The sequence below is a fragment of the Pelobates fuscus genome, chromosome 4 (assembly GCF_036172605.1).
Source record: "Pelobates fuscus isolate aPelFus1 chromosome 4, aPelFus1.pri, whole genome shotgun sequence".
NCBI lineage: Eukaryota > Metazoa > Chordata > Amphibia > Anura > Pelobatidae > Pelobates > Pelobates fuscus.
In genome coordinates, this window is record NC_086320.1 from 384,175,840 (window position 1) to 384,190,843 (window position 15,004).

General features: G+C 51.9%; 1 protein-coding gene across 1 annotated transcript in view; it reads right to left on the minus strand.

Annotated features, from left to right (window-relative positions):
- LOC134609243 (KAT8 regulatory NSL complex subunit 1-like) overlaps positions 1–15,004 on the minus strand; it is a 64,934-nt gene that overhangs the window by 17,866 nt on the left and 32,064 nt on the right. Inside the window, exons 2-3 of the mRNA XM_063452867.1 lie at positions 2,215–2,359; positions 1,270–1,428 (exon numbers count right to left, since the gene is read on the minus strand). Of these exons, the coding sequence (XP_063308937.1) occupies positions 1,270–1,428; positions 2,215–2,359 (304 nt within the window). The remainder of the gene's footprint in view (positions 1–1,269; positions 1,429–2,214; positions 2,360–15,004) is intronic.

The following is a 15,004-nucleotide window of genomic DNA, read 5'->3' on the forward strand; positions in this document are numbered from 1 at the left end:
AAATATAAACTAAAGGAAACCAACACTAGGGGTATAACGTAAAGAAAAAAAAATGACAGGGCTGCTTTAAATCAGCCTACAAAGTGCAGCTTTCACGGACACAAACTATTGCTCCAACCACTGCTCAAAAACTGATTTTTTTTATAATGCCCAATTGGTAAATTGACACTTATTCCAACCCTTCGCCCAATTGTTTGATAAAGGTTTAAAATCAGGTAAAAAACAAAAAACACTTTAATCCGGGACCAGGGCAAATTCTCCACCTTCACAGTCATTGCCACGTTACTTGTTCCCTCTCAGAGATACAACCAAATGGTTCTCAGAGCAACATTATTGGACCATTGTTACAACCCGCCAATCACCCTCTCCTGACAAAGAAGCATTGAATACGACCCTTATCTATCAGAAGCACTGAATGCTACAGCTCGCATTTGCATGGTGTATACTTCCGTGCTGAGTGACAGCTTATTCTGCTGCTACAGACCCCTCAAGCAGGCCATTTAAGAAAAAGGAGGGAAAGATGTAGGGCGGTACAGAGGGGAGATCAGAACTTTTCCCACGCAGTACACACTATTTTCTAAAGCCTTTGCCATGTCAGGAAGAGGACGAGTGATTTTAATGGGAAAGGTTCTAGATGCCTAGAGCAGAGCAGTAGTGCATGTTGAAATACTTTCACCAAATATTTTCACCATCCCAGCATTTTAGGGGCAAAACCCCCTTCCTACTACAATAAAATGAAATTGATTAAATAGAAGTGAAAATGCTTCTAGATGGGTAACTGCATAAAACATCCACTGTTTAATTCTATCTGTATCTTACACTTTAAGCAGGGGCACTTCCACATTGACAAGTCACTTTGAAGTAGATCGGAAGTGATAAAAGATTAAAATGAAATCGCCACTCTGGTAGCCAGCATTAGTAGCATAGTTACATGGCTCAATGGTCTAGCCAAGCACAGACCTCTCTCAGTTTCAATATCTTCTTCCAAAAGAAAACTCACTATCTGGGCACAATGGTTAATGGTGGAAGCACTGTATGCTAAAAGCAAATTAAACTGCTGTTTTAAAAAAAACAAAAAAAACAAATCTAAAATACTGTAAATGATACTCTATTACAAAATATGGATGGGCTGGTCAACACTTCGGATTACTTAACAATATCCTCCTCTCAATGATATTTCACCAAAGACAACGTGCCCGGTTCGGCCATTAACAGAAGTTGTGAACATAAAGCAGCCCAGAGCAGGCGCTGCCCGGGTCAGTCACAGACCTGTTTGTCTGTGTAGTGCAGCACAGGGATAGGGGACGATGAATCACACGGCCTTTCAACTGCAGAGAGTGGCACACGACTGCAGCCTTTAGCATTTCCAACTAAATGTCTAGCTGGCATGTCCTCAGATTGTGACGAGTCTCCAAGAACAACACTACCCTGAAAGAAAATGAAACGGAATTAGGTCTTTGGAAACAAACAAAAGAAACATAGAAAACTATATTCCACAACATGGAATTACTACAGAATGTTCAATCCAACAATGCACAACACTATTTTAAACTACAAGTAGATAGAAATTTTCTGCAAAATCTCTCATTATGCAGTTTTTTTTCCGTAGGTTTTTGCAAACCAGGAAGTGACCGTCACATTTCCTACTAAGATGTTGCTTGAAGAAGCTATGCTCAAACTCTGGGGACAGGTAACAGATGGCACTGCCCAGCTGCCCTTTGAGTGTGCCTGTAAGAGTGTTACAATCTATACCCTCAATACAAATACCATCTTGAATGGCAAAACCCTTTACCGATCACTACAGCAAATTACAAAAGAATGTGCATTATAACAGAATATTCCCTTTCAGATTACCACATAAAATGGCTGACTTTACATGCGCTGCAAATAGACATGATATGCAAGTCTGGACATCAAAAAGGAATGGTTATTGCCAATGTAACTGCGATGACTGCTATCAAAACAGAACGGTTATAGGCAGTGTGACCCTGATAATTGCTAATCAAAGTGTATAGCCGGTATAACCCCAATGACCGCCATATAGAGTGAACTTCTATAGCTGGTGTAAGCACAAAGATGGCAAAATCAATGGAGTAGAGGAAGGAGATGCAAGTTAGAGAATCCTATTGGTCAGACTATGCATATTCCCATCGGACCATTCTAATAGGTGTTATTTTATAGTCAGGGAAGCTAGGTATTGTAACCTCCCATTACCTTGGTACAGCGGATTTGCTTGTAGATCTCTGTCTGCTGCCTTATCCGGAATTCCAGGTCAGATACCTGAGCTTGTAACCAAGTCCAGCGACAGATAATAGCTGCCCTTTCTACGGCCCACCTCCACTCTGCACGTCGATTACACCTGAAATCAAAGACTCGCATTACACAACGTTTATCAAAACAAGCAGAGAGAAACCTACAATTTAAAACCATGAAAGTCTCAAATAGGAATCTACAGTGCCTTTATGAACGGCAAGGCTGGAAATATCCAGAAAGTGATAATCCACAAAAAACGTGTTCCCATATACAAAGAGGAGCATGTAATAGGGAAATTTTTATTTTTGGTGTGCTACATCATCCAGTGTTTACAAACAGGACTAATAGTACTGCATATCCAACAACCTACTGCAGAATCCCATCTATGACAAGGGTGACAAGGGTTAATTCCAACCCAACTATACAGCTAGTGTAACTGGGTATTCAGCCATATTCACACCCACGAGGGTTCATACTTCCCTCTGACAGCACTACAGGATTATGGAAATGAAAACAAAATCCAAAATAACGGCTGTCTTTAAGAGAGCAGTCTCCATTATTGTGAGTACATTAAGGATCCGACGGCTCCAGGTCTAGACCTACATGGCTGCGGTTTCAGCTCCAGTTACTTCGAAGGAGCCATGGATGGCTATAGAAAGGGATTAATACCAAGCAATGCTATGTGATAGTTATAATTAACCCCCTTCATTGATAGATTATAAAGTAGGGCACTGTTTCACTATCACAGTGTTCATTTTGCTCTATTTAATGAATAAAACATGTTATCGTGATCTTTCATACACTGCCCCAGTGTGAGGGAAAGTGGTTTCCTTTTGGTTTAGAGAATAATAATGGTAGCATATCTGGAGCACACACTGTGGCAGTCTGCATTCCCACCGATTATTATTACAGTATTATTATTTTTATATTTTTTAACTACCGTAAAGTTTTCGTAACATGCAGCTTGACAAACAGGAAAATGAAGTCCAAACAAGTCACAAAAATGGATGCAAGAAGCAGTGTGTGCAACAAGAGATCCCCCCCCATACACAAACTGTGACCTGCGGGATGCCACTAATTCCCCCCTCATTTAATAGCAAGTCATTCCAACAGAAAACACTATGTTACAATAATATTTTATATCCTGCATCAATCCAATTAGGAAACGTATGAAACTGGTCAACATGGGTGAGTGTTAGAAAGCACCAATCAATGAGGGGTTTGATACAAACTGTGCAGTGCTGTACAATGGGATATATCAGTGACTGTCATATTCTGAGAGCCGTTAGACCGGCTTAATGAGCAGGGTGTAGCTAGACACAATATCATTTAGATTATAAATTAGATTTGCAGTATAAATACATGGAGAGTATCTGCTCATGTACACTCACAAACAGGTATACCTCCCCAAATTGCTCTACAGCACCACATGTTCCACGTGGTTTCGTTGTGCCCCATTGGGAGTGACAAATCAGCCAAAATATAACCCTCCCCCCCTCTCAAAAAAAACAAAAAAATAAAAATCACCTTGCCCTGGGAGAGTAACAAATGTACTGCTATGCAAGAATAAGGGGAACTACAAACACATAGCTCGTGTCCCACACAGTCTTGTGCTTCAACACTGACATTTTAAATGCTTGTCTTCTTGATTACACTGTTATGCAAATGTGATTCTACTCTGACTTTTTGTTAGTTCTATTTCATAAAATCTGTAAAGATGGGGGCTGGCTGGTCACAAAAATCTATTAATGGTAAATGAGTCAGATGGCATTTTAGCCTGTGAGGTAGAAAGGAAAGCATAGAACAAATAATGTAGGACGAGCAGTTAAAAGGTACAAGCAGTCCAGGACATTTCTGGATAGCTTTGATTTTAGCCACACTACATATTCCTACCAAAAACTAAATGTAATACACAAGAAATCAGGAAACTGAAACAGGTAAAATTCCTGAAGTTTAGAGATGGACAACAGCTATCAAAGAAGCTGCAGGGGAATCACTAGAGCCACGTTCATTTCCTGTAAAGACAATGTTAGGGAGCAGGAGAAGCACTCATGGTAGTGGATCAAAAATCCAAGGGACTAAAGCAGTAATCAATCTACTTGATTACTGCTCCTTAAAGCGGCACCTGCACCTCCCTGCAAAGTTAGTATTTCACAAAAACGAAATCTTTATGAAATACTCCTACAGACTGCTTTGAAATTTAACTTAAGTCCAAAACAGTCTAGAGGACTGCCCCTTCTAGACACTGAACAGAGCTACTGCCATCTACAAGGGTCAATCGCCCAGCGCTTACCAGTGACGGCTTAAGATATTAGCCGTGTCTATGGAGGATACCACAGCTGGGCATTCCATTGACCTCAATGCACAAGAGTACAGCAGCAATGTCGGCTCCTGGAGCTGAAGTGACAGGAACAGAAGAGGATCTCCCCACCTCATACTGCGGCAGTGTTGGGCAGTGGCGGCCTCCGCAACTCGTACTGCGGCAGTGTGCGGCCTCCGCAACTCGTACTGCGGCAGAGTGTTGGGCAGTGTGCGGCCTCCGCAACTCGTACTGCGGCAGAGTGTTGGGCAGTGGCGGCCTCCGCAACTCGTACTGCGGCAGAGTGTTGGGCAGTGGCGGCCTCCGCAACTCGTACTGCGGCAGAGGCGGCCTCCGCAACTCGTACTGCGGCAGAGGCGGCCTCCGCAACTCGTACTGCGGCAGAGGCGGCCTCCGCAACTCGTACTGCGGCAGAGGCGGCCTCCGCAACTCGTACTGCGGCAGAGGCGGCCTCCGCAACTCGTACTGCGGCAGAGGCGGCCTCCGCAACTCGTACTGCGGCAGAGGCGGCCTCCGCAACTCGTACTGCGGCAGTGGCGGCCTCCGCAACTCGTACTGCGGCAGTGGCGGCCTCCGCAACTCGTACTGCGGCAGTGGCGGCCTCCGCAACTCGTACTGCGGCAGTGGCGGCCTCCGCAACTCGTACTGCGGCAGTGGCGGCCTCCGCAACTCGTACTGCGGCAGTGGCGGCCTCCGCAACTCGTACTGCGGCAGTGGCGGCCTCCGCAACTCGTACTGCGGCAGTGGCGGCCTCCGCAACTCGTACTGCGGCAGTGGCGGCCTCCGCAACTCGTACTGCGGCAGTGGCGGCCTCCGCAACTCGTACTGCGGCAGTGGCGGCCTCCGCAACTCGTACTGCGGCAGTGGCGGCCTCCGCAACTCGTACTGCGGCAGTGGCGGCCTCCGCAACTCGTACTGCGGCAGTGGCGGCCTCCGCAACTCGTACTGCGGCAGTGGCGGCCTCCGCAACTCGTACTGCGGCAGTGGCGGCCTCCGCAACTCGTACTGCGGCAGTGGCGGCCTCCGCAACTCGTACTGCGGCAGTGGCGGCCTCCGCAACTCGTACTGCGGCAGTGGCGGCCTCCGCAACTCGTACTGCGGCAGTGGCGGCCTCCGCAACTCGTACTGCGGCAGTGGCGGCCTCCGCAACTCGTACTGCGGCAGTGGCGGCCTCCGCAACTCGTACTGCGGCAGTGGCGGCCTCCGCAACTCGTACTGCGGCAGTGGCGGCCTCCGCAACTCGTACTGCGGCAGTGGCGGCCTCCGCAACTCGTACTGCGGCAGTGGCGGCCTCCGCAACTCGTACTGCGGCAGTGGCGGCCTCCGCAACTCGTACTGCGGCAGTGGCGGCCTCCGCAACTCGTACTGCGGCAGTGGCGGCCTCCGCAACTCGTACTGCGGCAGTGGCGGCCTCCGCAACTCGTACTGCGGCAGTGGCGGCCTCCGCAACTCGTACTGCGGCAGTGGCGGCCTCCGCAACTCGTACTGCGGCAGTGGCGGCCTCCGCAACTCGTACTGCGGCAGTGGCGGCCTCCGCAACTCGTACTGCGGCAGTGGCGGCCTCCGCAACTCGTACTGCGGCAGTGGCGGCCTCCGCAACTCGTACTGCGGCAGTGGCGGCCTCCGCAACTCGTACTGCGGCAGTGGCGGCCTCCGCAACTCGTACTGCGGCAGTGGCGGCCTCCGCAACTCGTACTGCGGCAGTGGCGGCCTCCGCAACTCGTACTGCGGCAGTGGCGGCCTCCGCAACTCGTACTGCGGCAGTGGCGGCCTCCGCAACTCGTACTGCGGCAGTGGCGGCCTCCGCAACTCGTACTGCGGCAGTGGCGGCCTCCGCAACTCGTACTGCGGCAGTGGCGGCCTCCGCAACTCGTACTGCGGCAGTGGCGGCCTCCGCAACTCGTACTGCGGCAGTGGCGGCCTCCGCAACTCGTACTGCGGCAGTGGCGGCCTCCGCAACTCGTACTGCGGCAGTGGCGGCCTCCGCAACTCGTACTGCGGCAGTGGCGGCCTCCGCAACTCGTACTGCGGCAGTGGCGGCCTCCGCAACTCGTACTGCGGCAGTGGCGGCCTCCGCAACTCGTACTGCGGCAGTGGCGGCCTCCGCAACTCGTACTGCGGCAGTGGCGGCCTCCGCAACTCGTACTGCGGCAGTGGCGGCCTCCGCAACTCGTACTGCGGCAGTGGCGGCCTCCGCAACTCGTACTGCGGCAGTGGCGGCCTCCGCAACTCGTACTGCGGCAGTGGCGGCCTCCGCAACTCGTACTGCGGCAGTGGCGGCCTCCGCAACTCGTACTGCGGCAGTGGCGGCCTCCGCAACTCGTACTGCGGCAGTGGCGGCCTCCGCAACTCGTACTGCGGCAGTGGCGGCCTCCGCAACTCGTACTGCGGCAGTGGCGGCCTCCGCAACTCGTACTGCGGCAGTGGCGGCCTCCGCAACTCGTACTGCGGCAGTGGCGGCCTCCGCAACTCGTACTGCGGCAGTGGCGGCCTCCGCAACTCGTACTGCGGCAGTGGCGGCCTCCGCAACTCGTACTGCGGCAGTGGCGGCCTCCGCAACTCGTACTGCGGCAGTGGCGGCCTCCGCAACTCGTACTGCGGCAGTGGCGGCCTCCGCAACTCGTACTGCGGCAGTGGCGGCCTCCGCAACTCGTACTGCGGCAGTGGCGGCCTCCGCAACTCGTACTGCGGCAGTGGCGGCCTCCGCAACTCGTACTGCGGCAGTGGCGGCCTCCGCAACTCGTACTGCGGCAGTGGCGGCCTCCGCAACTCGTACTGCGGCAGTGGCGGCCTCCGCAACTCGTACTGCGGCAGTGGCGGCCTCCGCAACTCGTACTGCGGCAGTGGCGGCCTCCGCAACTCGTACTGCGGCAGTGGCGGCCTCCGCAACTCGTACTGCGGCAGTGGCGGCCTCCGCAACTCGTACTGCGGCAGTGGCGGCCTCCGCAACTCGTACTGCGGCAGTGGCGGCCTCCGCAACTCGTACTGCGGCAGTGGCGGCCTCCGCAACTCGTACTGCGGCAGTGGCGGCCTCCGCAACTCGTACTGCGGCAGTGGCGGCCTCCGCAACTCGTACTGCGGCAGTGGCGGCCTCCGCAACTCGTACTGCGGCAGTGGCGGCCTCCGCAACTCGTACTGCGGCAGTGGCGGCCTCCGCAACTCGTACTGCGGCAGTGGCGGCCTCCGCAACTCGTACTGCGGCAGTGGCGGCCTCCGCAACTCGTACTGCGGCAGTGGCGGCCTCCGCAACTCGTACTGCGGCAGTGGCGGCCTCCGCAACTCGTACTGCGGCAGTGGCGGCCTCCGCAACTCGTACTGCGGCAGTGGCGGCCTCCGCAACTCGTACTGCGGCAGTGGCGGCCTCCGCAACTCGTACTGCGGCAGTGGCGGCCTCCGCAACTCGTACTGCGGCAGTGGCGGCCTCCGCAACTCGTACTGCGGCAGTGGCGGCCTCCGCAACTCGTACTGCGGCAGTGGCGGCCTCCGCAACTCGTACTGCGGCAGTGGCGGCCTCCGCAACTCGTACTGCGGCAGTGGCGGCCTCCGCAACTCGTACTGCGGCAGTGGCGGCCTCCGCAACTCGTACTGCGGCAGTGGCGGCCTCCGCAACTCGTACTGCGGCAGTGGCGGCCTCCGCAACTCGTACTGCGGCAGTGGCGGCCTCCGCAACTCGTACTGCGGCAGTGGCGGCCTCCGCAACTCGTACTGCGGCAGTGGCGGCCTCCGCAACTCGTACTGCGGCAGTGGCGGCCTCCGCAACTCGTACTGCGGCAGTGGCGGCCTCCGCAACTCGTACTGCGGCAGTGGCGGCCTCCGCAACTCGTACTGCGGCAGTGGCGGCCTCCGCAACTCGTACTGCGGCAGTGGCGGCCTCCGCAACTCGTACTGCGGCAGTGGCGGCCTCCGCAACTCGTACTGCGGCAGTGGCGGCCTCCGCAACTCGTACTGCGGCAGTGGCGGCCTCCGCAACTCGTACTGCGGCAGTGGCGGCCTCCGCAACTCGTACTGCGGCAGTGGCGGCCTCCGCAACTCGTACTGCGGCAGTGGCGGCCTCCGCAACTCGTACTGCGGCAGTGGCGGCCTCCGCAACTCGTACTGCGGCAGTGGCGGCCTCCGCAACTCGTACTGCGGCAGTGGCGGCCTCCGCAACTCGTACTGCGGCAGTGGCGGCCTCCGCAACTCGTACTGCGGCAGTGGCGGCCTCCGCAACTCGTACTGCGGCAGTGGCGGCCTCCGCAACTCGTACTGCGGCAGTGGCGGCCTCCGCAACTCGTACTGCGGCAGTGGCGGCCTCCGCAACTCGTACTGCGGCAGTGGCGGCCTCCGCAACTCGTACTGCGGCAGTGGCGGCCTCCGCAACTCGTACTGCGGCAGTGGCGGCCTCCGCAACTCGTACTGCGGCAGTGGCGGCCTCCGCAACTCGTACTGCGGCAGTGGCGGCCTCCGCAACTCGTACTGCGGCAGTGGCGGCCTCCGCAACTCGTACTGCGGCAGTGTTGGCCTCCGCAACTCGTACTGCGGCAGTGTTGGCCTCCGCAACTCGTACTGCGGCAGTGTTGGCCTCCGCAACTCGTACTGCGGCAGTGTTGGCCTCCGCAACTCGTACTGCGGCAGTGTTGGCCTCCGCAACTCGTACTGCGGCAGTGTTGGCCTCCGCAACTCGTACTGCGGCAGAACGTTCGGCAGTGGCGGCCTCCGCAACTCGTACTGCGGCAGAACGTTCGGCAGTGGCGGCCTCCGCAACTCGTACTGCGGCAGAACGTTGGGCAGTAGGTCTCCGCAACTCGTACTGCGGCAGAACGTTGGGCAGTAGGTCTCCGCAACTCGTACTGCGGCAGAACGTTGGGCAGTAGGTCTCCGCAACTCGTACTGCGGCAGAATGTTGGGCAGTAGGTCTCCGCAACTCGTACTGCGGCAGAATGTTGGGCAGTAGGTCTCCGCAACTCGTACTGCGGCAGTGTTGGCCTCCGCAACTCGTACTGCGGCAGTGTTGGCCTCCGCAACTCGTACTGCGGCAGTGTTGGCCTCCGCAACTCGTACTGCGGCAGTGTTGGCCTCCGCAACTCGTACTGCGGCAGTGTTGGCCTCCGCAACTCGTACTGCGGCAGTGTTGGCCTCCGCAACTCGTACTGCGGCAGTGTTGGCCTCCGCAACTCGTACTGCGGCAGTGTTGGCCTCCGCAACTCGTACTGCGGCAGTGTTGGCCTCCGCAACTCGTACTGCGGCAGTGTTGGCCTCCGCAACTCGTACTGCGGCAGTGTTGGCCTCCGCAACTCGTACTGCGGCAGTGTTGGCCTCCGCAACTCGTACTGCGGCAGTGTTGGCCTCCGCAACTCGTACTGCGGCAGTGTTGGCCTCCGCAACTCGTACTGCGGCAGTGTTGGCCTCCGCAACTCGTACTGCGGCAGTGGCGGCCTCCGCAACTCGTACTGCGGCAGAACGTTCGGCAGTGTTGGCCTCCGCAACTCGTACTGCGGCAGAACGTTCGGCAGTGTTGGCCTCCGCAACTCGTACTGCGGCAGAACGTTCGGCAGTGGCGGCCTCCGCAACTCGTACTGCGGCAGAACGTTCGGCAGTGGCGGCCTCCGCAACTCGTACTGCGGCAGAACGTTGGGCAGTAGGTCTCCGCAACTCGTACTGCGGCAGAACGTTGGGCAGTAGGTCTCCGCAACTCGTACTGCGGCAGAATGTTGGGCAGTAGGTCTCCGCAACTCGTACTGCGGCAGAATGTTGGGCAGTAGGTCTCCGCAACTCGTACTGCGGCAGAATGTTGGGCAGTAGGTCTCCGCAACTCGTACTGCGGCAGAATGTTGGGCAGTAGGTCTCCGCAACTCGTACTGCGGCAGAATGTTGGGCAGTAGGTCTCCGCAACTCGTACTGCGGCAGAATGATGGGCAGTAGGTCTCCGCAACTCGTACTGCGGCAGAATGTTGGGCAGTAGGTCTCCGCAACTCGTACTGCGGCAGAATGTTGGGCAGTAGGTCTCCGCAACTCGTACTGCGGCAGAATGTTGGGCAGTAGGTCTCCGCAACTCGTACTGCGGCAGAATGTTGGGCAGTAGGTCTCCGCAACTCGTACTGCGGCAGAATGTTGGGCAGTAGGTCTCCGCAACTCGTACTGCGGCAGAATGTTGGGCAGTAGGTCTCCGCAACTCGTACTGCGGCAGAATGTTGGGCAGTAGGTCTCCGCAACTCGTACTGCGGCAGAATGTTGGGCAGTAGGTCTCCGCAACTCGTACTGCGGCAGAATGTTGGGCAGTAGGTCTCCGCAACTCGCACTGCGGCAGAATGTTGGGCAGTAGGTCTCCGCAACTCGCACTGCGGCAGAATGTTGGGCAGTAGGTCTCCGCAACTCGTACTGCGGCAGAGTGTTGGGCAGTAGGTCTCCGCAACTCGCACTGCGGCAGAATGTTGGGCAGTAGGTCTCCGCAACTCGTACTGCGGCAGAGTGTTGGGCAGTGACTGACTCCTCATCTTGTACTGCATCAGAATGTTGGGCAGTGGCAGTTTCCGCAACTCGTACTGTGGCAGTGTTGGTCAGTGGGGTTCTCCCCATCACGTACTGCAGTGTATTAGCACAGAGTGTTTCTAGCTCATATTCCTAAATTATCTGTAGCAAGGACATTTAGCCATCTGTCTTCTTATCACACACAAATGATTGACATTTTCATTTATTACAGATTGACTAGTGTGCTGTGACCTGTATGGATAATACTATGTACCATTACGCATTCTGTTATATACTGGGTGTAAGTTGCAGACTGTCTGATAAGGTGACTTCTGACCATCAGTCTGTGTGTTTGTTCTATTTATACAAAGTGCGTGTCCTGGGTCATTCTGTGATACAATATTTTAGACAGATTTGCCAAGCCCTGCAGTGCATGTGTTTCAGGATAAACACAGAAAGAGTTTAGTAAATACTGTTGACTGTGCGCTGCCTATTGTTGCAGCAATCCAGGATCTGCAGATAATACCAATCAGTTTGTGTGTGAAAGTGACAATTCACGCAGTAAGAGGCAGCAGAGAGCAAAGCCTTGCATTACTGCACATCACATATCTGTTCTCAAATCATGCAAAACATCTACAAATGAGCATAAAGTCCACAAGGATAAAATCAAAACGCATAGCGACATAGTATTAACTAGAACTGCCATAGCAGCATTATCCACTGCTGAAACTGCAGCTTTTATACCGCTTACACAGCCTTAATTTCCGAAATTTCTTCAAACACACTTTAAATGCATTTTGTAAAGCACAACATTTTTGCTCAATACTAGATTTATAAATATAAAACTAGAACTAACAAGAAAAAACAAAGAAAACTAAATTTGCCATTTGCGCAAATTACTTTAAAATAGTGAGGCTGTAGGAAAACTCCCAGAATTTGCATGACTGGAATACAGCAATGTCCCGCCCACCTCCCGGTGAACCCCTCGCTAGACTCCGAGAAAAGATCCCAATATACAGACATGACTCAAGCAAGGGGTGCAGTGTAGATATATAAAGGGGAAACATGCTGTAACAGGATTATGGAAAATCCTTTGTCAAGAAATAGTATGCAGGGCAGGAGTAAACCGACGACTAAAGGTAGAGTCTCTGTATTAAAGGGACACTCCAGGCACCAAGTCCACTTCTGCCCATTGGAGTGGTCTGGGTGCCAACCCCCACTACTCTTAACCCTGCAATTTATTTATAAACTGCAACAATTACCTTGCAGGGTTAACTTCACCTCTAGTGGCTGTCTGTAGACAGCCACTAGAGGGCACTTCTGTGTCCATAGCAAAGGAAACCTGTGCTAGAGCGTCACTGGACATCCTCACGCTGTGTGAGGACCTCCAGCGTCGCTCAATTCCCCATAGGAAAGCATTGAAAAGCTTTTCAATGCTTTCTTATCGAGAGCTCTAATGCGCATGTCTCGCCCACTGGCTGAAGTAATCACTGGGAGGAGCGGCGGCGAGCAGAAACCACCGCGGGACATCGGTGGGGTCTCAGGTAAGTGACCTGAAGGGGTTCTCACCCCTTCAGCTACTGGGGGATGGGTGGTGGGAGGGAGAGAGAGGGGACCTGCAGTGCCAGGAAAACGGATTGTTTTCCTGGCACTGGAGTTTCCCTTTAAGGTTAACTGTGACCAGTGCAGGTCATTCAGTTTGAGTTCCGGGATACAGCACCTAGAGCAAGACTAAGCCCCGCAGACGTGGCTTCTAATAGAGACAGAACACTAAACGGACACAATATAATTGCTTGGATGACAGATGGGTTGGTTTGCCCTAGAAACTAATGTATGGAATACTGTCCTGTATTGACAGAGGAAACTGCCACCTTATGTGACAGCCACGTGGGATTCTGCTATCAGTGCTCTGATGCTAAATTAAACATAGAAAATAAAACATCTGAGAGCAAAATTTGGCTCCTTCTATTAGGGGGCAATGGATTGCATGGATATTTGTTCGTCCACCCACTGTAAAGCGCTGCATAATTTGTTGGCGCTATATAAATAAACTATTTCCAACACAGGAAAAGAAATGAAGTGGTTTCCTCTGTCCATTTGTTTTTAAATTACACTGATGTCTTGGGAACACTGGGAGAGAAATCAGAATATTAAAAGAACATTACAAATATGCATAAATTTGCTGATTGATGGTGAAATCACACGGATAATAGATCTTAGTTAAATTCTATGAAACTGTCACATTCTACTGAATCAACAGTGGCGGCAGCAGGTGTGAACTTGATGTACTGGATTACATTTTCAACAGACTACATCATGAAATCCGTAAATTTGTCCAATCAGCAACTGTGCAGGCATTTAAAGGAACACTGGTTCCACTCTTATAATTTAGTATAAACTCCCAAATAAAACATGCACTTCATGTTTTCTTTGTGGTATGTTAAAAGTGAGCTTGCAGATCTGTTATCTGCTGCAAGCCCTCTCCGCTTTCATTTCAGTCTGTTGGCCAATAGACCAGAGGCGTGATGTACTACTATAGCCGTAAAAGGGGCTGCGTCCATAAGATCAGTGGAGCCAAGTGAAACATCCTCCCTGGCTGTTTTTATTTGACTTACACATAATGCACTTTAACCCCTTAAGGACTGAGCCAAATGTACACGTTGTGAACAGAACAAAACCTGGCATTTGCGCGATATGTCTGTCCAACCGTAATTCACCTCTTTCATATTAAATGCACCCCCCCTTATTATATATCATTTTATTCAGGGGAAACAGGGCTTTCATTTAATATCACATATTTAGCTATGAAACATAATTTAATATGAAAAAATGGGAGAAAATAAGAAATTGTTATTTTTTTAGTTCTACATGAGATTCTAACTGTCAATGTCATAATACTGTTTGCTTTTACTGCAATAAAATACACATATTTGTATTCAGCAAAGTCTCACGTGTAAAACAGTACCCCCTATGTACAGGTTTTATGGTGTTTTGGGAAGTTACTGGGTCAAATATAGCGTGTTCCATTTGAAATTGAAATTCGCCAGATTGGTTACGTTGCCTTTGAGACTGTATAGTAGCCCAGGAAATAAATTTACACCCATAATGGCATGCCATTTGCAATAGTAGACAACCCAAGGTATTGCAAATGTGGTATGTTCAGTCTTTTTCAGTAGCCATTTGGTCACAAACACTGGCCAAAGTTAGCGTTAGTATTTGAAAAATGCAAAAAACCGCCAATTTTGGCAAGTGTCTTTTGTAGCGCTCCACTGAATTCACTGGTGTTGGCTTTAGCCACTCAGGTTTAATATTGTGTGTGTATACATGCATACATAAATATAACCTCACACATACATTTTGACATCCGTATATTGCTAAACCCCTTCAGTTCAAGCAGCGCTCTCACCAACTAAAATCTTTAGGAAAAACTCACGGAAATTCAAACCCAATCAAAAGATATACAGAGACAAAATATGGACTACTACTTGACGGGTGTCAGGCCTGATCATTTCCACAACTATCACTAGCGATGGAGAAATTCAGTCCTTTCTGTGGAGGATGGTGTGGTCTCTCACGATCCTCCATAGACCTCAATGCTGTTGTGTGAGAATATAAAGCGGACACATAGCGCCAAGAGCTAGAATAGAGAATAACGAAGAGGATGGCGGCGACCATGAGGGACAGGTACATGTAAGCAAGTCTCAACCTTTGCCTTGCCCCTCCCGCCACAAGACAAGTGGCGATGTCACCATCTGTTTTTTCTTTTTCAAACTATGCAAAGACCCTAGACAGTGACAGATCCACTACAAACAATGATATTTAAGCAAATAAGAATATGTATGCTATATAATATTTTGGTTAATTAAAGCAATTTAGGTTGTTCTCCACATATGAGTGACCATTCTATTAACCAGAGATAGTTTATCATGAACTATGCATTCCTAATGGCATAAAACAATCCGTTCTGATACAACTGTTAAACGA